Here is a 27,978-nt window from a genome sequence, read left to right on the forward strand (position 1 = left end):
ATTTTTATTCTATTTTTAATCCGCCATGATGTCCAAATGCATTGTGGGATTTTTCCAATGGAAGGAAATTGGCAGAGGCTGTGTTTGAGTTTTTGTTTAACTGACCATTCTTCTTCAGAATGAAATACCAGCTGGTTGATGGCGGAGGATAATTTTCTTGCTCAGACAGCATCAGACTCGCAAACAGACATGCAAAGGTATGTTATTCTTTGGGCCCGTTGACAATTATTCTTGCTAGAGAATTTTTCAGTTTTGCATTAAAGCTTCTAGTCAGAATGAGGTCTGTAGCAGTTAGCAAGCGACCGGCCAGTTACTTCTAAACGATACTTTGTTACACTTAATAATATATAATATACAATAAATAAAGAGTCACAACCCCAAATCCTTCCTTTTTATAAGCATGTACACCCTTTTATACTGTTAGACAATGCTTGTCTGGTGAGGTATTCCACACTGGAGTGTTTGTTCATTGTTGATGGGACTGAATTTAGTTTCACGGATGTCCTCCATGGAGCGGGAGAAGGAGGCTGTTTTTCACTCCTTTCCAGAGTGGGGAGTATTTTTATAGCTGCTGTTCTCATCAGTTTTTTTCTTTTCCTTGCTAAGTGCCATGTTGCTTTGCCCATCTGGGAGCAGCAAGGGGGTCCAGCAGCGGACCTGTGTGCCACTTAAACACCCCCCCACATGTGGGGGGACCCGAAAGAGGCGACCCCTCACCTCCCTCCGGCTGGGCGACTTCTTTTGTGCGAAGCAGCAGCTCAAAGCCCCCAGGGAGTGGCCTTGTCAGGGCAGCCCTCCCTCCTCTCTCATTTCACTGTGGGGCTTGCAGATGAGGTTGTGATGGGGGGGGGGGGGGGGGCGGAGCCGGGGAGTATGGTAATTTCCTCTGGAGGAAGTTACCAAACTGTAGAGGAATGCGTGGAGATGACCGGACCCTCGGCTGACTGTGACTGGGATCGCTAGTGAGTGAGGGGCGGCCGAGGCAAGCTCTCCGTGCCGGATGACAATATGCCCCATTTCACCGTCGTGCCGGTGGAAGATAAGACCCTGCCTAGCTACGACAGTCTGGAGGGCATCAACTGGGTGGACCACAGGGACAGCGGCCACAGCTACCCAGGACATCTGGACACCGTGAGCTCCGATGGTGAGTTTTTACAAGGGATTCAAACTTTTCCAGAACTTTTTTTTTCTTCTCTACTTAAATATAATCTCTGTAATAAAACAAAAGTATGAGATGGAAAGAAATCCTGTGGTTGGTTTAGTTTCAGCTCTTTATAATGTGGGACGGCAGTAAAAGACGACGTCACTTGGTGGAATGTGATGAGCAGACTCTGTGTACGTTACGTGTGGGTCATGTGACAGCATCGCACTGAAGGGCTACCTTTTTCCCCCGAACGTTATGGGGATTGCGGGGCTTTCCCTGGGGGCCCCTTCCTGTCGTTCCTCAGGCTCGGAGTCAACGTGGGCAGCCTGGATATGCTGCCAGATGGGCCAAGCAATGTTGGCAGGGCTTCTGGAAAGGCACAGAAAGGGAATAACAATCAGAGGACCAAGGGAGGGGCACCCAACGGGGTTGTCAGACAACAGTGGGCCTTCAGCAAGGGGTGGGGGAGGTGAGGCGGGACTAAGGGGTTTAGGGGGGATTCTTTGAAAGAGGACAGGCTGGACTGTTTTCCCACACAAAAGATGTGCTCTCCTTATGCTTGAAGTGTCCCTGTTTTCGGAGTAGAGGCAGCGTGTGGGAGGCAGAGAGGAGCAGCCGGGTCTCTCCTTTCACATCTTTGGCGCGGGAGCAAAATGCGCCGCCCCCACACCTTTGTGGAAATAATGCAGCCGATTAAGGGCGAGGAGGCCGCACCCGAACCGCCAGGGCAGGGCGGGGAGGTGTCACGCCCGATTGGCACAGGTTCGTGACGGTGCCACTAGCAGCCACCCAATCATGATGTTTCCATGGGGGGGGGGCGAAAACCACAAGCTTGGCAGTTTCCAGATGCTGGCGCCACAGAGCCAGAGCACCAACATTCACGCTGCCATATATAGCCAAACGAGTCAGTCTCTTCCAGGCCAAGTTATGTGAAAGTGGATTTCTCTGGGAAGCGCGTCAGAGAATAACCTCAGACTGAGGAAACTTGGACAGATCAAGTATCCCTTCCTAAGTCATTGCTGTTTTCCACCTTCAAATGGGCAAAACTATCTTGTGTCTTAAACAGCCAAAAAAGGCTAACTAAATTGTGACATTATCTATCCTGTTTGAAATGGTTCCCTTATTCACTCAGTCACAATTCCCTAATAGTAAAATCTATGTAGTTCCTCTTTTCTAGGGGACTAGTCAGTGAAACAACGGATTCTGAATCTGCTGCTGGTATCCTAGCAACCTTTGACAGCTGACATACACAAATAGCCATATGCAGCAGCAAGATAAATGGAGAAAGGAGATAGATATGGACGTGTCAGCCTGTAATTTATTACAATGATAATGTTAATGTTTTCATTTTTATTTCATCTTATAATTATTTGACCTTGAAATGCCAACTTTGCTCTTTGCAGATTGCTAACTTACATTTGTTTACAAAGTTGCTCTCTTATACCATCTTATTTGTATTATGAGCTGTCAGTTGACCTTACCTTTGTATTATGGTATATATTGCATTATGACATTACATTTATTTGTAAACATGGAGCACTACAACTTGCAGTGCATTGTGGGCATGTAACCCACTATGTGGTGAGTCAGATTTGCTGGAGTGAATTTGAATGATGCTACAACACAGCAGACATACTAAACTGCTGTATAAAGTCAAAACATAGTAACTGTGTATTTTATTTAACTTCAGTTATGCTTGGCTTTGAGGAAAAACACTAATATTTCCTTGCCTGCAAACATATGAGTAGACAGTCAAACTTTGAAGCTCTTTTCTGTTTCAGTTTCAGTGTGTTTCGCCTTGGTCGAGCAGAGCACTATTCCTGAAACAGGGAGCGATTCCAAATAAGCCTTAGTAGCCAAAGCTGATGTTTGCTGAGGGCTGCAACTCTAACAATGTACCCCTGGCCCACGTCTCCATAGTTTGTCGATGCATTTCCCATGATGAGTCTCCCGCAGTAGTGTGTTAAGTCTGTGTGCATGATCTTAGCAGCTGGTGACCCGAGGTGACCTTACGTGACCTGGTGTGTAGCCCGGTAAAAGGCTTGGAACTTCCTGTGATGCGATGTAGCAGTTTACCTAACATCTCCACTGTGTGAGCCTCTCAGACGTCATCAGACAGACGACAGAGAAAAGCCAGAGAGAATATGATAAAGACCCCTAGGCAGTAAACAAGCTTTTGAGAGTCTGACATTATAATAATTATTATCGTTACGTCATGTATATTATATAATATTTTTATCTTAACATATTGTAGGTTATATGGGGAATGATTATGTACCATTGTTAGATTCAGGTTCAGAGTAGTTATTTCATGCTAAATAATGTTAGCGTGTTATTAGTGCTCATTATTTTGATTACGAGTTTGTGTCCTTAAGTATTATGGTAACTACTGTCCATGCAGTGGTGAAGAGCATGAGGGAGATAACAGATATGTAATGGAAAATCATAGCAGCGGCGGCCAGAGTCTCAGACAAGGAGTGAGAAACTAGTGTGTGAACTGATTTCTCACGGGTGAAAGAAGCTGAGAGGCTGGTGGAAGGCTGAAGAGCACCTTGGGTGCTGCTGGGATCCAGGTCCACAGAGCAGGTCTGTCCGTATGTGAGGCTGAGGGGCTCCTCTGTTTGGCGCTGGACAGAGTGACCATTGTACAGATGCTGCAGATCCCAAAAATTCAGGTTCCGTGGCATAAACAAACGTGTGTGTCAGCGTGCGTGTGTGTTTGCTCACTGCCCTGAAAACGAGTTTAGGCCTATAGCACTCTGGAGACAGGCTGTGTTGCACTTATAATCGTGGGGCGACTGAACAAAATTGATCGGTTTCGCTCCTCAGACTCCTGGCTATGCTTAGAACAGTTCTGGACCATACAAGGGTAGGGAGAAGCGTATTAAACACAATTAAATGAGTGTTTACTCTCTACCGACAGCTGACATGTCACCTTGTAAAAGAGGAATGGACAGCTGGTAGAATAATGTGAGTCATTGGGAATAAGGAGGCTCTCAGCTAGGCTAAAATTAAATTCAAATGAAATTAGCGAAGCACTTTTTTGTAGCTGTTACAGCTCCACCCATCCTATCTTATACAGGATAGTCCTGTATCGAAAAATAAAATGCTGTGTTCCATTTTGAACCAAAATGAGACACGATTCGTCCCCTATTTTGTATCCAGTCGTAGCTTGTACAAGTTAATCCAGACCACTGCGTGGAAAGTTTTATAATTGGGGAATGCCCCTCACCCCCCAGTCCCTCCCCCCTGGCGAATTTTAGGGGAGTACCATCTATTTTTATTGACAGCAGCAATAAAGAGTGTAGAATTATTTATATGGGTGCATTAATGTATATTACCATTCATATTGTGGGATACCTTTGATTATAAGACTTAAATACAGCTCAGCGCTGACTGAAATGAAATCCGTCATGAAGATGTCACCATTTCTGAGGCAGTACAGCTGAATCTGGGTCTTATTTGAGAGGTGGTCTTGAAATGATGTAGATGCAAAATTCAACGACCTTGGCTTTGCTTTGGGTTTGGCAGCTTTGGAATGGGACACAAATTTATGTAAATTAGGTTTAAGTAAAGTAAAGCATGTCTAACGATGCGTTTTAAAGGTATCTGTACTCACAAGCCTGTCTGAGTGTGTCACGCGTATGTAATTCGCAAACCTGAGGAAAGTGACAGACATTGTCACGCGTGTGTAATTCGCTAACCTGAGGAAGGTGACAGACATTGTCACGCGTGTGTAATCCGCTAACCTGAGGAAGGTGACAGACATTGTCACGCGTGTGTAATTCGCTAACCTGAGGAAGGTGACAGACATTGTCACGCGTGTGTAATTCGCTAACCTGAGGAAGGTGACAGACATTGTCACGCGTGTGTAATTCGCTAACCTGAGGAAGGTGACAGACATTGTCACGCGTGTGTAATTCGCTAACCTGAGGAAAGTGACAGACATTGTCACGCGTGTGTAATTCGATAACCTGAGGAAGGTGACAGACATTGTCACGCGTGTGTAATTCGCTAACCTGAGGAAGGTGACAGACATTGTCACGCGTGTGTAATTCGCTAACCTGAGGAAAGTGACAGACATTGTCACGCGTGTGTAATTCGCTAACCTGAGGAAGGTGACAGACATTGTCACGCGTGTGTAATTCGCTAACCTGAGGAAGGTGACAGACATTGTCACGCGTGTGTAATTCGCTAACCTGAGGAAAGTGACAGACATTGTCACGCGTGTGTAATTTGCTAACCTGAGGAAGGTGACAGACATTGTGTGCTGGCCTGTTTTCATCCATTTTCACAAATGTCTCTAAGCACACAGAATATTGTGCTCCAACTGTTGGCTATTTCAATTTCAACTGATGACAGTAAGTTCCATAAGAACCATAATAATCCCTGCAACTGGATTGATGAAATGTATAGTATTTAGTTTGAAGGGGCATACAGGTTTAAATTTAACAATATTTTTTAAGGTAACAAGTGTTGCAGGTTTGATGTCATTTGTTGTCTCCCTTATATGCTCTAACCGGACCAGTGGGCTCGGGTCGGCACCGCACACGCTTCTGCTCACGTCCCTGGCTTCACAGGTAGCAGCTGGGTTTAAGTCACAAACCTGAGCACATTCCTCTGCAGACCAGAGCTTATGGACACGCCTAACTCCGGACTCCCTCGGTGGCGGCTCTACACCTGAATGGAAACAGGAAGGAGGGAATTTGAGAGTAAATGATGGAGACTCAAGGGATTTAATAGATACCTCATGCAGTAATACTCACTTTGTTCAGTGATTTTCCTGTGGAAATTAGGTTTGGGTAAAAGCACAGTGGGCGAAATTGCCAGTAAGCGGGGAACTCCTGGACTGGAAGCAAACCAGGAGGGCTGTGTACCAAACAGCTAGTGCCCCGTAGGTGATGTGACCCAGTTCCATTATGCACGGTGCGGCTCTTCAGATTCTCCCAGACTGTATTGCCTCAAACACAACATCCTTTTATTCTGCTAGAAGAGCAGCAGTCAGCACTTTTTTTTTAACTTCCCTCAGGGTCTGTTTTCTTCATAAGAGTCCCAAGATGTTGGAACCAAGTAACACTTCTCTGCTATACCTACACTTCATGTGAAGCTCCCATCCGTGATCACGGAGAGCTTTTCTTACAACAAAACAATGCTGAACGGACTACTAATAAACTTTACTAGTGAAGCAGCCTGATATGGAGAGAACTACAGTTCTGATCCAACAGTAAAACTGAGGGTTTGATGATTAAATGCACAGGAACGCCATGGAAAACTGGCTTGGTCTGTAGGCTGCCCTCAGGTGGCCTTCTATAATAAGACAAAATCAGTATCACGTGCCTGCAGTAGTCTCACTGTTGGCTTTAATGTCAGCTCTGTTTAAAAATCCTGCTTCACCCAGTCTGATGGTAAACCCGTGTACCTGTGGAGGGCTTCCATGTTCTGAAATATAACAAGAAATGGAATCTACACAATGGTGGGTCATAGCAGCTAAAAAGCACCTCATGAAGATCCATTATATGGAGAGCAACAATACTTTATAACCAGACTTAATGCATGCAAACGTATAATATATTAAGTATTTAGCAGATTTCCATTCTTTCTTCTTCCAGCTCTGTATTCTGAGCAGGATTATAGGGTAGAGAGCCTAAATTAGTTCCCTTACCTTACGGTTCAATACTTGAGTATTTAACAAAGAAATTGAAGTAAGGTACCTCATTTCCAAGGGTGTACAGCAGTTCCCATCTTGGGGATTCAGTCTGTAAACATCTGGCAGAAAGATCAGGTCATTGATGGCATCTCTGGCTTGTTCGGCTGTGAGCTGATCACTGCATGCGATGGATGGAGAAAGAGCATGAAGCATCTATTACCACCCAGAGGTGGGGTCCCTCCTGCCGTATCAGGGACACCCAAAAACCCAGATCTGACCCAGATTTCGTAGCGTCACTGAAGTTCTGTGTGGAGGCCAAGTCTGCAGACATATGACCACAAGAATACTGCTAACCCACTAAGTGCTGCATATGTCGCTGTCTGTCAGGTCGATTCCTCATTCACTCCTGAAAACAGTCATTGCCTATTCTGATGCAAGCGGAGAAAGGGACCATCATGCAAACTGCCTGCTTCCAACTTCTTTGGATGTGCAGCTACATGTACATCATTAAGGTGAACTCAAAAGCTCTTTAGATTTCTAATTAAATCCCCTCCCCCCCCCTCCCAGCTCCCAACTCCTTCTGGTTGTGCAATTCCACAATCCAGGTGGTTCTCCGTGGGGTCGAATTACTTAAGAAGTAGTCGGCCAAGTAACAGCATGAGGTAAAACGGCCCAAGTATAATTGCTTCTTTCTTAGTCTTCATTAAATTCATCTTAAATGTTCATTACCAGTGAAAGGCTGAGTGCTGGCGGCTGAAAAGGCCTTTACACTCATACAGAACACAGAGCTAACAAGTTTCTCTCAACAGCATTAAACTCTACCTCCTTCCACTGTCACGCATAATGCATGCCTGGTATGGTCGTCAAACGTGCGTAATGAAAAGAAAACATACACTAAACCTAAAAGGGGTAAACAACCAGAAAAAACATAACCTGCACACCTAGAAGATCGCATGACCACCCTGTGGACACTCTCTTCTCTTTGTATATACTGTACTGTATTTACCACTTGCTGTTTATAGGCAGGTGTGGTACCCATGCTAGGACACATACGGCACTGGGTAGGAGATACCTGGGACAGGATTCCGGTTCATTGGAGGGCACATGGGATTAAACCCTCAAACCCCCAAGGTGTGAAGTGACAGGACAGCTAACTGAATGTTTTTTCAAATAATCAGTAAAATAACTGACTGCATAAATGTTGAAAAACCATTTAAGTAATTGCTGCCTCTCTTGAATTGGGTTAAAGTTTCTGCCAGGCTATGACCATAACGGCAGCAACACAATGTTACTTTGTAATAGGATCTTTGAACATGCAGTTGTACCCAAGCAGGAACAAGGAGTGAAAGGTCTGATGCAGAGTTCATTGTCCACTTTTGCCCAGTGTTTACATGGAACGTGTGATGTGGCCACATCACCGTGCGCCTAGGGGCCAGGGGTCAGGGGTCAGGGGCCAGGTCAGTCAGTGGATGTTCCCCTTTGACAGGGACTGGGGTGTTATTCAATAAATAAACGTATCATGAGGATGGGAAGTAACAGGAAAGGGTTTAAGTTTTAACAAGGGTTACCCTGAAAACTGGGTAGTAGGATGGCTTAGGGGGGACCACTGTTGGTTCAGAACTTTATGGTTATGTTTAAATCCCATCCCTGTCTTGTTGGTGTGCGGTTTTCATATAGAGAATAAGGTCAGGGTTCTGACCCAGGATGCCACACCAATAGTCTTTGGCAGTAGCTCCACAGTGTCCAGCTGTTACAAATGGTTTGGAGAAACGCTCATTAATCAGTCTTAGGTACAAAATAAACCACTTAGTGTCAGAAAGCTTTCGTTACACACATCCCTGAGAATTCATCTAAATGTACCTAAATATATCTTATGGAAATTTTGTTGAGTCATTACATAATGCGGTGTTATTACATATTGCATTGTTACATAGGGTTTTATTTTTATGTATAAAAATAAAGAAAGACGTCAAGTGGAAGTTCTTTTTATGTGCAGAAGTATATGTTTGTCACAGTTGCTCTATGACACCTAGACCTACTTTCAAGCAGCAGGGTTGTGGGTTTGACTCCTGTCTCTAGCTGCATGTGCATGTTGAGGTTGCATGTCCTTTTTTTGTGAGTTTCCTCCCATACTCTCAAAAATGGTGTCGTTAGGCACGTTGACATCTCTGTCCCTGGGAGGAGTGGTATCCTGTTCAGGCTTTTTCCCTGTCCTGTGCTCCCTGGGACCAGTTCCAGGGTGACGGTAGCCCTGTACTGAATCAGCCGTTATGGAATATGGGTAGATGGCTATGATGTAAACAAGAGGACAGCTTCAGCAGCAGTGTCACAGTCATGATGAGCTTTTCGAATAATATTACATGTTTGTCATGCCTCATGATGTGTACTGACTGATGTCATAAGAAGCGAAATGACTTATGCTTTGGCGCATTCATTACGATCTTAAGAAGCCATAAGAAGGGGAAACTCATTTCGGGTCAAGGTGGAGTTTATCACCGTTGGCTCCTGCACGTGGCTGCGGGTAAATTTCACCATCACGGCTGTAACTTGTTCCAGCATGTTTGTCAGTTTTCAGGCAGTTTTCTAGCTACTTTTTTAACGCACCAGAGTTTTCTCTGTCACGGCCTGTAAGATGCTCTGGCCTTAAGGCTGTGTAGGACTGAGACATATAATTCACTCTTCTGTTTTTTTCCCTGTAGCAACTGCACAAACAGTGACATGACATGGCTGTCTTAAAATAATGGCTAGAAACACGCCTTATCCGCCTTATGTGGGCCAATCAAAGCACAGAATACACAGCTATTTTTAAAAAAGTACAGTGTCTGCTGAATGCCAGGCACAGTGTTTACCTCTTTATGGCTTAAGGAATCATCTTAAAAGAATATTTGAAAGTCAAGTTTTTTAAAGGCCACTGATCCGCTGTAGCAGTCTGATGCTTAGGTTAGAGACTGTAATGTATCAATGGCCAGATCCATACCTCAGTATCAGTACTTTGATACTCTAATGCTACTCATTTGTTATAAATTACCATTGACAAATATTGATTACAAATATTTTTCTTCAAAGTTGCTCTTAATGTTTTCCAAAAAATTAAGATTCATTGCACATTTTCTGCACTTAGAGACAGAGTATATACCCACAATTAAAGAACATCTGTGACCTGGAGGAATTCCAAAAAGTTCATTTTTATTTGCAATTTTAATTTCATTTAATTAACATTTTGATTAACATAAATGTAATGTTGACTAACTTCTGTAATGAGATTTGCATTTTTAAATATACACTAGTCTTTACAGATTAGTAATTATTTTAAAATAATTACTATCATTTCCATATGTAAAAATCTTAAAATTAAAAATGTTTTTGATAGCAATAGTTCTAGTTTGTCTTATACTTTTTAATCAGTCTTGAATTAAATAGTTGCCACATTGTCCTAATAATTTGTCAGGGTGAAGGTGTTTGAGTTCTGAGTCTTCACTAAAGCTCCAGGCCAGTTAGCTGATGTAACTTTGTGCAAAGGTCCTTTCCCTCAGGCTGCCCCTCTTTGATCCTTATAAAAGGCATTTTTGGGAGGCTGTGCTAGCGTGCTCAGACTTGTCCTGGAAGCCGTTTGCGTTTCCTTCCAGCTACTAAGCAGCGGGAACCCAGAAAGCCGTCTAAATGTTCCTGTTAATCAAGTTAATTACAAGTTTGACGTGAGGTCAACGACAAGGGATAACCCCTGTGCACTTCTTTACAACGCAATTAACTTTTGGCCGCTTGCAATAATCTTTCAAGTATACATTTTTTCTTTCTTATCGATTATGCAAAACATGAAATGCACACGCACAAAAAGCAAATAACATCATAATGTGTGTCTTCTAAAACTTCCGCAGCATGCAGCTGACGCACGTTATTAAGAGTTAAACGGTGTTTTCCACCGCTGTGCTGCTATATCAGATATGGACGCTAGAGGGCAACTTTGTATTTTGTCACGCTCATGGCAGAGAACTCGGCTTCAGTCAGAATTGCGTGTTTATTCTGATATAGCAGATAACGTTTAATGATATATTATTGTCTTAAGACTGACAAGCAGGATGGTGCGTTATTATGAAACAGTTTTCTTTCGTTGTGACCGGTTTTTATTTCCCCCAGCCTTTTGAATTTGTATAGCTATGTTTGTTTTATGTAATTCAAGTTTATAAAAGAGCGTGTTTAGACATAACAATGTATACAACCATGACAGATTCTTAAACATTGCTGAAAAATGCTAGGAAGGCAGGGTTATGGATTTGAAGTGAATGATTTGTAAGTGGATTCCGCATTCCGCCCTGATGGCTGGTTTTTATGAAAATATCAGTGATGTGACAAGGTTTTCATCCTGCTCTTTTGGGCCCAGATTAAAATACACAGTTGTTTGAAGCTACTAAAACTCTGTGTGCTTGAGTGGACAAGTGTGTGTGTATGTGGGTATGTGCTGGGCTCGTGTCCCCCCCCCCGAATTGAGTTTGCCCCAGAGCAGCGGGGAGTCATGGTCGTTTTCCCTGCCTCTGCTCCAAACTCAGCAGATGAGAAAGAATGACCAAGCAGAGCGGGACGAATGGCTCCCTAGTGCCTGAAGCAGGTGAGTAGGGTGGGGGGCTCGATGGAGAGGCACGGCACTGGCTGACCCCGCACAAGGCGCGAATGTTGGTCGGTATCAGGGCTGACTTCATCCTCACTGTCCTCACAGTGCAGTGGGGTCTCAGTTGCCTTATTGGTTGAGGAGACTCATCCATTCACCGGTATCTGCCTCCCTTTATGGACCAGGTTCCACAATCATTTTCAGCTAAATCCAGTCTGTTGTTCAAACTTGCCTGTAATTTGTGTCAGATTATACTGTAATTGTTCCCAGTCTGTTGAGATTAATGTTAGGTTTTATATAATGTCATTCGTAAGTAGTATACCTCAATATTGTGAAATTTCATCCATTAAACCATATGCTAATCCTCTTCATGTTATTTTTTCCTCAGTTCTGTTTACTTATTAAATTGAGAAAATATAGTGTTATCAATTGTTTTCATTAACAGCTGAGTATATTTTTGTCAGCATTTTTAGTGGATCTGTATTTTTTCTGTGTATTTTTTCGTAGCTGTATTTGTATCTGTAAGCTTGTACCAGTGTCTGCTTGTACCAGTGTCTGTATCTGCTGTTTCACAGTAACAAGTTGGGTCATGGCTTATGACTTTCTTTTTTGTGCTTTTAAAATCAAATCTATTTCTGAAATTTTACTTGAGTTACATTTTACGCATGAATCACACTCACCCTCCTTATGGTGTCGAGAGGCTTTTGAGCCTTACAGCAAAGAAACACTGAATCACCTTTCAAATAAATTTAAACAACCTTCCATAAAATTTGGTAGGATTTCAATCCAAGCCTATGGCACCTGATACGTCTCTTTCTGTGTCCGACTTGTGTCACCCTGTCATACCTCTCCCACGTTTTCAATGCTTGTCTTTTGCAAGGACGATAAGTCTTTGTGGTTTCTGTTATATACTCTTTCTCTAAACTGTGACTGGTATGAGCGGTGGACATGCCATCAACCGTAAAGCATTATCACAGAACATACTTCCTGCCGACTTGCCAGGGTATTTCATAAAAGCCATGTCACAGTGAGACTGTCTAACATATGGTCTGCATGTAGCTTTGAATGACCTGTAACACCATGGCATTTGGCGTTGAATAGTTGCCTTTAGAATGGTATCATTCATCTATTAATGAATTGCCCAGCAGCATAAATACTGAATCTGAATCAGAATTTGAATCGCTTTTATACCCCAGTCACAGTGACTATTTTCCTAGGGGTGGTATTATGCGTAGAACATACTTGCACAATGCATGCAGCTTCACATGCATAATTGCGGAACTGTATGCATGCAGCTCTACATAATGCATACAGTTCCGCATAAACATGACGATTAGGGGAACTAAGCAAACAAATAATTAGATAGGATGTGGACTTATGCGTGAATAGAAACAGTAGTTGCTGTTTGCAGTGGATTAGCCTTGTACTTCAAGTCTTGCGAGATGAACGTTCCCAGGAATTTAAACAATTCTACTGTTCACATTTGAACTGCTTATTTTCAGACAGAGATGTGGAGAAGATTCTTCTCTGAAGTTAATAACAATAAGAAAAAGTTTCGAAAGCCTTGAAAATCCTTTCTGCCTTGTAGACTGACTCTTTGTTGGTGACATGAAGCCAACCAGACAAATTTTAAGGAATTTTGGTTTGTATAAATGGAGCACGAAAGCGGGGGAGGTGGGGGGTGAGCACATCCCTGGGGTATACTCCTGCTGCTATGAGCAGTGTTGACCAAGCAAGCATACCGTTTCCTCTTTCCTTTGTTAACCATTATACACCCCATCATGGAATCCATGTTTTGAACTGCTATACATACAATGGTTTATGTGCAGCTGGAGGTCAAACTGTGTTGCTGACTCAAACACCAACTAAGCAGGACGAACCCTGAGTAACCAGATTACAGGTACAGATTACATCACTGTTATACCACGACGTAGCCCACACAATGTTCATGGACAGGATAGTCGCATTGGTAAGCATGGGCATGACCACTGAAACATGCTCAACATCGTTGTTTCTCTCTCTCCCTTGCCAGGCCACGGAAGCCACAAAGAAGACAGCCCCTTCCTCAACAGCAGCGACTCGTCCCCTAAGAGAAATGACTACTATGACAGAAACCTGGCTCTATTTGAGGTCGGCATTCAGCTATCCACCAAACACTCTGAGAAGCAGAATTATATGCTGGAGAGAATGTATGATATGCGGCACGTTTTAGTTATACATTGACTGTGCCCTTCTGGGCTGTTTTTCTCCCTCCCTCGGCCTTCAGGAGGAACTGGACATCCGGCCCAAAGTGTCGTCCCTTCTCAGCCGACTGGTCAGCTACACCAACATCACCCAGGGGGCCAAGGAGCATGAGGAAGCTGAGAGTGCCGAGTCATCTAAGAGGAAGATACCAAAGGTGAACCGCTCAGGGGAAGGGCGCTGCCATCTTTCTGATAACAACGTTCTCACTGTGCACTCATGGGAGTTTTACTTGCATAACAATGTTCTGAGGGCAGAAGGAAAATGATTGGTTCAGAGAGATAACCAGTCAGATTGTAAGGAGGTGGGTCCAAACAACTGGAGGAGACAGGACGACCCAATCAGATGTCTTGATCTCACCTCCTTTAAGCGCTTGAGCCCACCTCCTCTACAATCTGATTGGTTATCTCTCTGAACCAATCATTTTTCCATCTGCCCTCGGAACATTGTTGTATCAGCAACATTCCCACAAGCCCTCCATGAAAATGTCTTATCTGAACTGGCTATTTAACAGAAATGTTTTTCCAGGTTTCAGCTTGTTGAGCTCTTGTAAACATGTAGTATAACTGAAACAATTTCAACACCAGTTTGGAACAGCTCATTCCCTCGGGGAACATGGACTGACCCACAAAAATACATGTGACCCCCAGTCCCATCCAACTCGATATATAACAAACTGATCTTTAATCTTCAAAAAGCATGTTATATGTGCAGTTGCAGTCGTTGCTGAAAGAGTCATTGTTCAGCTATGTGTTTGTGTTTTGTATGTTTTTGTTGATAGCATGTGAGAGTACATAAATAATATGCAGTGTGTCCCGCCAAGCAAAGCAAATTTTCTTCTTGTATAGGTCCTCATCTGATAACAGACTTATCTATACCTTTGTTTAAGATGGACAGGAATTGTAGGGATGAGGAGGATATTGGTGAAACTCGCTCAGAGAAAGCTATTCAGTCACTGGTGCACTGACCCTGTAACTCTCCATCAATGCCCCGATCGATTAATTGTTTCCAGTCCACAGCAATGAATATTTTTGCAGGGACAGTAAGTATAATTTAGGGCATTGTGACCTAAGTTAATTAATTAATTGAACTGGTGGTGAAATTTGACGTGTACTTGGAATGGCTGAGGTGCCCATAAGGAGAACTTTGGGAACTGAAGCCGTGTTCATCTAGCTAACAAGATATCAGTAACCTTTTGGAGAACAGAAGAAATTATTGTTTTTATTTTTTCATTTGTATATATTTTAATGTTGTGTTGAGTTGTGTTGAGTTACTTACTACCCAGATATTTAGCTTTAAACATTTTCTGTGACTACCTAAGCACTTTCCACAGTGCTGTACCTGAATTTGCAGAAGGTGTATATTCAGTGTACGTCTCTGTTAAGTGTCTGTGCCTCTTGGTGCTTCAGCCTTCCCAGCCTCTCACCCTGACACGGTGCTGCAGCTGTACAGCACTAACCCCTGTGCTGTCACTGTCCCATCGTGTCTGCAGTCCCCCAACATGGGCACTCTGATGGGCGTCTATCTGCCCTGCCTCCAGAACATCTTCGGAATCATCCTCTTCCTCCGCCTTACTTGGATCGTGGGCATCGCCGGCATCATGCAGTCCCTCCTTATTGTCCTCATGTGCTGCTCCTGCGTAAGCACCGCTCTCCAGCTCTATAGCTCCTCCCCTCACCCCATGAAAACATCAAACTTTCCATAAGTACACATAGGTACACATCACTGGCCCAAAGAAACACATAGGGCAGGGTTATTCAAATGCACTGCTGGTTTTCCAGCCTTCCTTTACCTGTCAATCAGGTGAGAAGCCTCTGACCAATCAGAATCAGTAATTATTAAACTAACTACCTGGGAGAACTGAAAACACGGCCTGGATTTGGAATCGAGGTCCAGATTTGAAGAACCCTGACATAGGGGTTTGTCTGGCCACCCTATCTGAACAACAAGTGTTTGGTTTGAAGTATATTTACTAGAACTACTGAAAGAACTGATGAAAGCGCACGTACCAGCTAAAAGTTTGGACACGCCAAGCCACCTTCAAAGGAGAGTGAGAGTTTGTCACATCACATGACCTGGCCACCTGACATGAACGCAGTAGAAATGGTTTTGGAGGAGTTTGTCCTAGAGTGAAGGAGAAGCATCAAATGAGTGCTCTGCAGAGGTGGAAAGTTCAGGTACAGAAAGTGAAAATCCAGGCCAAGGTTTTGCATCAACCAGCCAGTTGAGTATTCTGTGGCAGTGACTCTTTATACTCAAAGGGTTGGTGGAAGCAAAACCTTGGTCTGGATTTATACTTTCTGAACCTGAACTTTCCACCTCTGGTGCTCAACATACTGTACAGTATATGTGGAACCTCCTTCAGGACAGCTGGAAAAGAATCCCAGGAGACCACCTCATGAAACTGGCATAGAGGAGAATTTATGGTCAGCCAGTCACTGGAGCAATTGGCATTAAGGGTCTTGCTCAAGGGCCCACTGGTGAGATCACTCTGCTCACTCAGGGATTTGAACTGACAATATTCTGAGTCTCAACCCACAGAGCTGCCCCAAATTATTATTTTTAATGTAATACTTTTCTTTAATACCATTACCCTGTATACAGGGTCATCACCATTTGTGATTAGGTCCACAACTGTGGAGTCTTCAGGAAGCCTGATGATGGTGTTGGAGGTATTCTTTGCACTATGGGTGAATAAGGAGTACAGCAGTAGGTTCTGTGGAGCCCTGGTGTTCAGTATTATTCGGTGTATTGACATCTTGTCTTTGTGTTTTTGCAGACGATGCTCACAGCCATTTCAATGAGTGCCATTGCTACAAACGGCGTGGTCCCCGGTAATGACCCAACATCCCTTTGTCGATATAAATTTACTGTCGCTACAACTCAAAGAAGCATTTGCATAAAGGATTTATAGATAATAACTTTTCTCCTCAATGTTTGTATGATGCACATTATTGAATGCATAATACTTCCATCAGTCAACGTAGTATGGCTCAATGTTATGTCCTTTCAATAATTTCAAGGGCTCTTCTCATTAAAATTCTAAGCCACATAAGTAGATTATCAGTTTTGGATCCAATAAAAATTAATAAATAATAAAATAAGGAGCTCCTTAATTTAAATGTAATAGCTCAGTAACCGCTCCCTCCCAAATTCTAAAAGATAATTTTCTTGTTTTTATTCTAGAAGATATTTTTCATTAGCATCAGCTATAATTAATTCATTCAATTAGTTCGTTAGCCTGAATGCTTGAATGTCATGTCAAATCATAAATGATCACGTGGACTTGCTTGAAATACATGCAATCAGTCGACAAGAGCAGTTCCAAGGTGAGGCCCTCTGCACAGTAGCTGTGGACTTGAGCTTGGCCTCTGCTGTGGTTCTCCCAGCCGGCGGAGCGTACTTCATGATCTCTCGCTCCCTGGGTCCTGAATTTGGGGGAGCAGTTGGTCTCTGCTTTTACCTGGGCACCACCTTCGCAGCTGCCATGTACATCTTGGGAGCCATTGAAATTCTCCTGGTGAGTCCGTCTGCAATGATAAAAGATTCTCTGGATTGTCTAAGAGATTTGGTCCTTAACAAGACTGAAGTCACAGGCAGTGTGGGTCTGTGTGAGAATCATTCTCATTTATTGTATTACAGTCTTCTTCCTGTCCCTCCCCTCCATCCAAACCCACTCATTGCATCTGTTTTTCATATCATACGAGCAGAGCTACATCTTTCCAATGGCGGCCATATTCCACACCTCGGATGCTCATGGGGGGGACAGTGCCATGCTGAATAACATGAGGGTCTACGGCACTATCTGCCTGGGCCTCATGGCCTTGGTGGTCTTGGTGGGTGTCCGCTATGTCAACAAGTTTGCCTCCCTGTTCCTGGCCTGCGTCATAATATCCATCGTGTCCATTTATGTCGGAGCGGTCAAATCCATCATCAGTCCACCAGAGTTTCCGTAAGTTGTTTTTCCGTAAGTCTGACTCATATGTATTGTCCAAAACGAGACCATAAAGTACAGGGTTTTGATGTCTGGCTAAACTGCTTATTAATTTATTGCTTAAATCTCCCTCCAGATGTTGTTTTAGAACAAAAGAAGGAAGCAAAAATTGAACTTTGAAAAAAAAAATCTAAAAAAGGTTTCAGTTTGCTTTCTGGAATTAGGTTTGTGGTATCGGAAAATTGTTATTTAGCACAACGGTCCTTGGGCACCCACAGACAGTACACGTTTTTGCTCCCTCTCAGCTCCCGAGAGCAAAAATGTGGACTGTCTGGCAGGTAGCAGGGAGGGAGTAAAAACTTGGACCGGCTGTGGGCTCCTATAAGGACCGGATTGTGTGAATGTGTAAAGTCAATTAGCCTGAAGAGAAGCCAATTAGCCTAAAAGCGTGTATTTGGACTGTGTTAGGAAAGTGGAGGAAACCTACACAACATTCAGTGAACATGCAGACATTGGCTTTATTTAAATGTGTTTATCCTCTCAGCACTTGATTCTTAAAATCAGCATTTACCATGTGCGAGAATGGTGTACTTTTCATTGCTGCTCTCCCTTTAGGATATGCATGTTGGGCAATAGGACCTTAGTCAGACACATGTTTGACGAATGTGGAAAAACCATAACCACAGGCAACACCACCGTGCACAGCAAGCTGTGGCAGAACTTCTGCAGCTTAGGGAATGCAAGCGACCCACACTGTGATGAATATTTCTTACAAAACAATGTGACAGAGATCAAGGGAATCCCAGGACTGGCTAGTGGCATCATCAGAGGTGAGCCCTTCCTCCACGCCTTTGTGTCAATATTACCTTTTACACATCACATAATAGATGTGTCATATTTGTTCAAAAAACAGTGGGGTATTAACAGAAGTCAGGTTTTTCCTGTTTCCAGCATGCAGGTGAACTCTAACCACTGGTACCCTGTGTACCAAAGTAGGTGTTACATGGTCACCTCGCTTCCTGGATTCGAAACCTTTGTAGGAAGAACTTGTGGTATTTCTAACAGGATCTTTGTCCTACAGTGTGACAGTTTGCATTATGATATTTGCATTGCAAAATATTAATTATATTTAGTTACTTCATCGGAGCCATTTACACTTTTATCCATGCATATGACAGTGTATTGAAACAATTGCTCCTATAACTGGCCAGATGTTTTGATAATGGCATCCATCCTGATGTGCTTCAGATAACCTGTGGGGCTCCTACCTAGAAAAAGGAGAGATCCTAGAGAAAGCAAGTCAGCCCACTGTGGATGTCCATGGCTCTCTGGAAAATTTCTATCTATACGTGTCAGCAGATATCACCACTTCCTTCACTTTGCTTGTTGGTATCTTCTTTCCCTCAGCAACCGGTGAGTCGCTCTACTGCGGAACCCTGTTTGGTTTCGCTACATTCGGTGCTACAAATTTACGGATTTTAAAAACTACTAAACTACCATTTGTTTCTAAAGGCTGTAGATAATCTTCCTCCTTCCTATAGGCATCATGGCCGGTTCCAACAGATCAGGGGACCTCAAAGATGCCCAGAGGTCCATTCCTGTCGGCACCATCTTGGCAATAACTACAACATCTTTAGTTTGTATCCTTCTTCATCCTCATCATCACCGGCATAGCAGCAATGAGCTGGTGATGTTTTCAAAGTATTTGTTTCATTATTAGATCACATATAGAGATGAAGCTTCAGCCCAACAGAATAAAAATGGTGTGAACTACAAAATACATCCAAGTGTTTTTCATAAGGTTCATCTATTTTCCATCCTACTTATCCAAGGTCACAGGGACTCTGTTCCCGGAAGCACAGGGCACATTGCACCACACACACCCAGACACACATGCACACTATGATCAATTTAGAAACACTAATTCACTCAACCACATGTTTTTGGACTGCAGGAGGAAACTAGAGTACATTATGCACACAGAGCAGAACTCAAGCAGCCAGCCCTGAACCACAGCATGTTACAGCGCACTTGACAAAGTGTCAATGAAGACCTCTGTCTTGGTTGTTTATTACATAATGCACAGTATTACATTATCATCATTAAAAATTTAAACTCCCACATTTTGTTATAACCGCTGAAATACATAATAATTTATTACAAAATGCAGGGAAATTTATTACATATTGCTGTCAAGCTGTCTATTACAAAATCTGGAAGTTTATTACAAAATGCAGGTGTTATTACATCATGAAGTGAAAATTTGTTACATTATATCGAGTTATTATATACACAGCACCACCCTCAAGTTAGAGCCAGTGCTTGACTGTAATTATCACATTTGTCTATATGAAGCATTTTTTTCTCTTGATTAAATGTTTGAGTGTTTTAAATAAAATATAACCTCCTATCAAATATGCAATAATAGTTAATACTCCTTGACATAATGCTCAGATTTCAGCTCAGTCGTCCTCTTTGGAGCTTGCATTGAAGGGGTGGTTCTTCGTGATAAGTACGTCATGCAGTAAATGGGGCAGATCAATGAGCTTGTAGTCAATGAATTTATGGTCAGCGGCCAATGACCGAAAAAAGACAATGTTGACTTTTAGTCTATTCCAAACTGTATGCATGCATGGCCTGGATAATCGTCCGGCTGAAATAATACAATCCACAATATTAATCATTAGTTAAATATTCCACATTAATTAATGTACATGCATTACTGTGCAAAAGTCTTAGGAACTCAAGGAAAATGTTTAAAGCCATTTTTTCTTGGTAGTAAATGTATACTTGTTAAAAAACAACACACAATTTAACATTAGAACATATGCAAATGAACAGTTACACAATAAAAAGAAGAATTCAAGAATTTCTTCTGTTCTCCAAAAAGTTACTGATATCTTGTTGGATGGCTAGATGAACACCGTTTCAGGTCCCAAACACCATAGTTTTACATTAACATGAAGATCATTTAGATCATTTTCTTTGGCAGCTTTTGCTCAGCTCCCTGTATGTGTTGTAGTGTCTGAGCATCAGAGCCCTTGTGTGATTCGACATGCATGAAGTGCTGCTTCAGTATCATTGCTACTGATGGCTGTGTCCAGGATAAAACAGAGATGTAGAGTTTTGTGAGCTTCCTGTGTCTTGGGACAGGTTTGGGGACGCGGTGAATAGGAACCTGATAGTAGGTACCCTGTCCTGGCCGTCCCCCTGGGTCATCGTCATCGGGTCCTTCTTCTCCACTGTGGGGGCGGGGCTGCAGTCACTGACGGGGGCCCCTCGCCTGCTGCAGGCTATTGCCAAAGACAACATCATCCCCTTCCTCCGGGTGCGTCTCCTCACTATTATGCATTCTTGGTTCGAGGGAGGGTTTCCTCTGCCTGAACCATTGATGGCTGCTGACTATAATACCGTTCTGCCACTATCGTGTTGGCGTCGTTGCTGTGTTCTCCGTCGCTCACTCTTTGCGGTCTCCCCGTTGCAGGTGTTCGGCCATGGAAAGGCCAATGGGGAACCAACCTGGGCATTGCTGCTGACGACCCTGATAGCAGAGCTAGGCATCCTCATCGCCTCTCTCGACATGGTGGCCCCCATCCTCTCTATGTGAGCATCGGCAACAAACTGCCGCTACGTTCCACTGCAAAACTGCTAGATACGTCAATGACAGGCAGCCAAATTCAATCAGTAATGCAAAAAACGCCAAGAGGAAATATGAGTTCGGCTCTGAACCAAATTATCCATCAGTAAACAACATAGTATATGATAATAGTCTCATTAGCCAATAAATCTGATTTACTATTATTTTCCGCATTCTTAGATAAGTAAACACTCTAAGTCTAGCAATGATGCTAAGTACATTTTTAGGTCAATGTTCTGCTGTTAGTATAGAGCTCATCCCTAAGTGTTTGTTTGCTTGGGAGTGTTTGTATCCTAAGCAGTTATGTTGTATTTTATTTAGCAGTGGTTTTTATAGAAATGTGTTTAGTGTTTCACTGGAATTGTGTTCCACTTAGTGAAGGGATTACTCTGTTTGACAAGAACAAAAATGTATGTAACTTTCTTGATTCATGTTTCGTCTGGACACAAAAAGTAATTCCTGGACGAATCGCCCGGGCAGCGTCAGATCTAACAATAAATCTTTTCAAAGATGCAGTGATTTTCTGAAGGGCATATGAAACATAATGGAGAAAAGATTATGAACACGATTCATCAATGTGTTTTGATCTCTGCGCTTTTCTAAGTATGTTAGGTTTGTGTGTATTCGCCTTCCAGGTTCTTCCTGATGTGCTATCTGTTTGTTAACCTCGCGTGTGCTGTTCAAACTCTCCTGCGCACGCCAAATTGGAGGCCCCGGTTCAAATACTACCATTGGTGAGAGAGAGGGACCAGTGGGGAGCTTCGTCTGAGGAGATACCAGGCTGTCGTTTAAGCTGCCTTCTTTGTCACAGGGCTCTCTCCTTCCTGGGAATGAGCATGTGTCTGGCACTGATGTTCATATCATCCTGGTACTATGCTATCGTGGCCATGGGCATCGCAGGCATGATCTACAAGTACATTGAGTACCAGGGGTACGTCTGACCTCTTACTTCATCCAGTTAGCTCATGGTTCCGCATGGACTTAGTAGAACAGGGGAAGGGTTCATTGGGGAGGTGGCATGCAGGAGTTTACCCTGACAAAGGTCTCCTTGGCAGCGCGGAGAAGGAGTGGGGAGACGGAATTCGAGGCCTGTCCCTGAGTGGAGCCCGGTATGCCCTCCTACGCCTGGAGGCGGGTCCACCACACACCAAGAACTGGAGGCGAGTATCACCGAGAACAAACACTGGGGCAGGAAGTCCAGGGAAAGTTCTGACGTGAATCCATGACTCATACCTCCCACGCCTCATGATCTGCACACCCAGGCCCCAGCTGCTGGTGCTGCTGAAGTTGGATGAGGACCTCCATGTGAAGTACCCTCGTCTACTGACGTTCGCCTCCCAGTTAAAGGCCGGTAAGGGCCTAACCATCGTGGGCTCAGTCATCCAGGGCAACTTCCTGGATAGCTATGGAGAGACCCAGGCTTCTGAGCAGGTAAGGCACTCAGACCACTTGTGAGCTTCTGATCCAGGGTCATTAACTGACTGTCCACTGCCCTGCCACTTCATTCTATCTACTGCTGTATTTTGGATATGATTTTGCCAACATTTTACTTCACCAAGCTGGTAAATAGAGGGATAACATAGGAAAGTCATTTGGGAATAAGTCCAGCCTCTTTTTATTTCTACAGCAAATACTGATGGTATCTCAGAACAAATGCATTAGCATTAACCACAATGTTAGTTCAGACACTTCCCGGGTTACGCTGGTCCATGTTACAATATTTCGACTTTACGATAGGAAATTATTTTTCGTTTTCGGTAAATTATTCTATAAATTACATGAGATTCAACACTTCATTATAAAACAGGCTTCCCGCTAATGATGCTGCCGACCTGAAGGTTAATGTAAGTGTTCTAAGCATGTTTAAGGTAGGCTAGGCTAGGCTATGATGCTTGTTAGGTTAGGTGTACTGTATTAAAATGCATTTTCGTCTTACGTTATTTCCACCTTACAATAGGTTTATTGGAACGTAACCCCATCGTAACCGAGGGAGAGGCTGTATTCATATTCCTGTTTAAATGGGACAAAATATGGAAAGTAATCAAAGAAGCTATTCTGTGGTGGATCAGTGGGTAGCCATGTACCCGCAGGGGGGTTTTTGGGGTTTTTTGGCTCTGTGTGCATGAACTTTGCATTTCTGTGTTGGTCTCCTCCTGTATTTCCTGGTATTGGCTCCAGGTTCACGCTTTACATCCACATGTGCTGCTTCCGCCAGGCAATCAAGAACATGATGGAGATCGAGAAGGTGAAGGGCTTCTGCCAGGTGGTGGTGGCCGCCAAGGTGCGCGAGGGCATCTCCCATCTCATCCAGTCGTGCGGCCTGGGCGGCATGAAGCACAACGCGGTGGTGATGGGCTGGCCGTATGGCTGGAGGCAGAGCGAGGACCCCGGCGCTTGGAAGACTTTCATCAGTAAGGCGCCGTTTGCCATTTGTTTTCTACTCCAAGTGTATTATATAAATCATATTTGTGTGGCTTTTTCCCTTTCAAACAGTTGGATGCACTCAGTGATTCTGTCTCATCTGAGTGTCTTTATATACCATACATTAGCCTCTATTAGCAGACAATGTGCTGTTTGCTAAATTACTAATTTCCTTTACAAATAAGTCTTATATCTTAGCCATGTGTACAAATGGATGATTAAAGTAAATAAAAGGAATTCTTGTTCAATTACGCTTAAACAGCACCCCACTCTCACCCCTCCACTCTCCATCTGTTGATTTGTAAAACGTTGAATCACTTCAGTCTGGGATATTAGTCAGTTTTGACTGGGAGTTTCATATCATACCTGTCCCAGTTTGGAAACATAGGTTTGAATTAGCTGAGGGCCTTCAGATGGGATGCTTTGCTTGATAGAGGTGCCTTGCTAGGAGATGTGGCAAGTGCTAAGAACCCCCCAACCCCCCCCCCATCTTTTCACCCTCTCCATTCAGATACAGTCCGCTGCACCACAGCCGCCCACCTGGCTCTGATGGTACCCAAGAATGTGTCCTTCTACCCCAGCAACCATGAGCGCTTCGCAGAGGGCCATATCGATGTCTGGTGGATCGTTCATGATGGAGGAATGCTGATGCTCCTGCCGTTCCTCCTCAAGCAGCACAAGGTGCAGATCCCACAGGATCACAGACACATTTCATACCAGAGACCGTGGTTCCCAGTGGTGGAGAGTTCAGGTCCGGAAAATAAAAATCCAGACCAAGATTTTGTTTTAACCAACCAGTTGAGTACTCTGTGACTGTGACTCAACTGGTTGGTTGAAAGAAAATCATGGTCTGGATTTTTATTTCCTGGACCTGAACTCTCCACCTTTGGTAGTTCCCCACATGGTGCTTCAGAATACCATGCAGGTTAATCTCTGTGTTGATGAATATAACTGTTATGGAAAAAACATCAGGTTGATCCTAGCTCTGCTGTCATAGATTCTTGCAGGCATGACTCAACATTGTCCCCCTTTGTGGTGCATTCTAGGTTTGGAGGAAGTGCAAGATGCGTATCTTCACAGTGGCACAAATGGACGACAACAGCATCCAAATGAAGAAGGACTTGGCCACCTTCCTGTACCAGCTCAGGATAGAGGCTGAGGTGGAGGTGGTGGAGATGGTAAGAGGAGGAACAGTCCAACACAGACACATTACTGCTTCTCCGGTTTTTATTGGTCGTGCAGACAAGAAATTAAATGAGACCTGAAGTGATTTCCTTTTGAAGTATGTAGACCTCCTCAATTGAAGACACCTCCAGCCTGAATTGGGTTCCTCTTTTCCAATGATATTTTGAGCTATGTTGCAGCATAGTGTTGAGGGTTCTAGCATGACAGTGTTATCTCCACATCAAGGCGCAGTGTAAGTGCTTTGCCATATTTGTCTTAATATGGACATTTCAATCCTGATTACCATCTCTGGTTCTGCTGTATCTTGAAAGTTGCATTGTTTCTGCTCTGGTTTACACTCATGTTGACAATACACCATTTCACATTTGCATTAAATTTAGTTTATAACATGACACGTTTTTCCAAACCAACTTTTACCCCTTTGTACATCTGTATGTTTTGCTTAAAGAAAGTTACCTTGGAGTAGAGTTGTTCAGCCAGGCTTGAATTTAAATCCTCTATGTCCTTAACCTATTTCATGCTACAATAATAACAACATTGTGTTCTATGTTAAAATCTTCTTCTATAGGGCCTGCAGGCTGCGTGAAACACGTGAAGCCTTAAACTCTTGTTTGTGTTCATTCACTGTGCTGTAGCACGACAGTGACATCTCCGCCTACACGTATGAGCGCACTCTGATGATGGAGCAGAGGTCACAGATGCTGAGGCAGATGAGATTGTCCAGTGCCGAACGAGACCGGGAGGTAAGTGCAGTGCAGGCATACATCACAAACTGCGATTGTCCAGCCTGACAGCTGAAAATTAAGTTACTATCATCATCATCATCACTGCAAAAACAAAGCAAATCTTACAAGTGATCTGTAGTTAATAAAGAGAGCAGAATAGTATCATGTATTCTGGAAGTGTGTAATCTTTTCAGAGAGTGGAAAATGCTTCAGTGACAGTAAGGTGATCACCATTCCTTCTACAGGCACAGTTAGTGAAGGACAGACACTCCATGATCCACATGAGCAGCCTGTATTCTGATGAGGAGGATGAGTTGGGGGAGCCGGTGGCAGAGAGGATCCAGATGACCTGGACGAAGGAGAAGTTGAATGGGGAGAGGAGGATCAGAAATAATGCACCAGAGAACTTCCGTGAACTCATCAGCATCAAGCCGTGAGTTAGCTCCCCCCGCTGGTTCGGAGGTCTACCAGCCTTGGGTTTCAGCTGGGGATTATCTGTTTGATCATCTGGTCTGATTCCACTCTTGGTTCCTTTTTGTGTGGGTCTGTATCCTCATGCTGTTAGGGTGTGGAGGAAGCTGTAAATATGCTGTGTTGCATGCTGGTTCATGTAGTTCTTCATAGTTTTGTCCTTCAAATGGCAGTGTAGACATCTGCTGATCTTTCCTGGTCTCTAAGCAATTGACACATTTGAAGTAAGAAGTTAGATGGTGCAGCCTTGCCTGACTTGACTCTGCAGTCTAGTGTATCGTGTGTTTGACATCATGGAGTAATACTCTCCCACATTTTAACTGGTGTCTTGTCTGTCTCACAGGGACCAGTCCAATGTACGACGAATGCACACAGCAGTGAAGCTCAATGAGGTGATTGTCAACAGGTCCCATGACGCCAAGTTGGTGCTGCTCAACATGCCTGGACCTCCAAAAAATTCAGAAGGGGATGAAAACTGTATCCTTTACAACCGCCATGTCTGGGCCATCAAATAAGATGTCAGGCTGAACATTGCATATTGGGATAATCCATACCAGAAAATCCTCTTGATTTCTGTCAAAAGTATAAGGACACAGTCTGATTTCTGAGATGTGTCAGCCAATCGGAATGGAGTTTTGTTTGTGGGACTATGTTGGAAGGGGCCACTGTACTCACAGTCTGCTCTCTGTGGGAAGCAGAAGTCTGAAGCATAAAGATATGTAGAAGTCGTGTGGCAGAAGAAATTCATTTTATATTAAATTTGTTAATTGTTTAGGATTGTTGCTTCTGGTGTAGGCCAGGCTTTGAGTCTATGACCTCAGTTCAGTCTGAATATTAAAAACTAAATATTATTTACAAATAATAAATGCATTCAAAATTAAATTAAATGAATACATTTTTGAATTGAAATATACAGACTTGAGCTGTAAATTTAAAGCATACACGTAAACAACATTCAGAATAATGGACAGAAACAAGGATGAAAATGCATTCAGAAGTTAAGGGTTGATATAGAAGGACGATGGGAAGCAGAACTTCTGGTTTTCAGATGAATTTCTCAAAAATGACGAACGGAGACGGAAGCATCTTATCTCAGCTGGGGAGCCAGAGAACCGCAGTCATGCTGGGATGCAGCAGACTGACGGCCACAGCTCTGTTCTACTTCCTTAACTCAAACACAGACATGGAGTTCCTAGAAGTTTTGACTGAGGGATTGGAGCGAGTGCTACTGGTGCGAGGAGGCGGCAGAGAGGTTATCACCATCTACTCGTGATGACTGGATGTCAGCCCGAGTGGTGGGGGGGAGTGGTCACCAATCCACGGAAGACATTCCGCAACAGTGAGGGGGCAGTGACAGGATTAGCCTTAGCACAAACCCGCAGGTTTGCTTGAACTATAGTCTCTGATCGCATCAATCATGGATTCTTAAAGACTTTTGTGAATGAGGACCACAGAAAATCCAGATTTTGCTCAGATTTCTATACATGCTGCCTTCTGCCTGGAACCATATCTTGCACGAAAGAATTACGCAAGGTACTTAGATATAATGCGAGTCAAAGTTATGGCTGATCAACTTCGACATCACTTCATGCAGTACATACACTCTTGAGATAATTGTCACATAAAAACCTACCATGTATTATTTTATTTATAACTAACAGAAGCAAACTGATATTTTACTGAAGGTGTTTATATATGTTAAAACATATGAAACATGATTTTCCATATTAGCAAATGGGCATTTGTGTTTATTTGGTCATGACAAGAATGCAGTCTCCATGTGGAAGTTGTTGGATGTTTTTTGTACACAGAAGGGGAGAATATTTATTATTTTTATTTATTTGCTCTGAACTACCCCTTTAGTCTGTTTGATAGCTGTGGGAGGGACGAGTTTGTTTATAAATGACAAACAGACAAATAAATTCTGTGAAATATCAGTGTTTGTTGAGGTTAGAGTGAATTATGTAAAC

At 43.3% G+C, this 27,978-nt stretch overlaps 1 protein-coding gene across 1 annotated transcript; it reads left to right on the top strand.

The window, feature by feature from the left end:
• Positions 1-890: 890 nt before the first annotated feature.
• Positions 891-27,945, top strand: slc12a4 (solute carrier family 12 member 4). The gene is made up of 24 exons (XM_023790318.2): positions 891-1,144; positions 13,427-13,524; positions 13,661-13,792; positions 15,128-15,274; positions 16,415-16,469; positions 17,025-17,155; positions 17,346-17,587; positions 18,185-18,399; positions 18,818-18,982; positions 19,111-19,209; positions 20,024-20,081; positions 20,723-20,897; positions 21,054-21,172; positions 21,842-21,940; positions 22,018-22,137; positions 22,262-22,366; positions 22,469-22,637; positions 23,422-23,617; positions 24,139-24,308; positions 24,674-24,805; positions 25,448-25,555; positions 25,783-25,970; positions 26,352-26,485; positions 27,190-27,945. The coding sequence occupies exons 1-24, from the start codon at positions 1,009-1,011 to the stop codon at positions 27,279-27,281; spliced, it is 3,285 nt and encodes a 1,094-aa protein (XP_023646086.2). The 5' UTR covers positions 891-1,008; the 3' UTR covers positions 27,282-27,945.
• The last annotated feature ends 33 nt before the right edge of the window (positions 27,946-27,978 follow it).

The sequence above is a fragment of the Paramormyrops kingsleyae genome, chromosome 11, assembly GCF_048594095.1.
Source record: "Paramormyrops kingsleyae isolate MSU_618 chromosome 11, PKINGS_0.4, whole genome shotgun sequence".
Taxonomy (NCBI): Eukaryota; Metazoa; Chordata; class Actinopteri; order Osteoglossiformes; family Mormyridae; genus Paramormyrops; species Paramormyrops kingsleyae.

Excerpts from the sequence above, each read along its gene's own strand:
- slc12a4 (XM_023790318.2), top strand. The coding sequence starts at position 1,009 with ATGCCCCATTTCACCGTCGTGCCGGTGGAAGATAAGACCCTGCCTAGC. Across the intron at positions 20,082-20,722 it reads GGGGTGGTTCTTCGTGATAA|GTTTGGGGACGCGGTGAATA; the intron begins GTACGTCATGCA and ends GTCTTGGGACAG. Across the intron at positions 22,138-22,261 it reads AAGTACATTGAGTACCAGGG|CGCGGAGAAGGAGTGGGGAG; the intron begins GTACGTCTGACC and ends TCTCCTTGGCAG.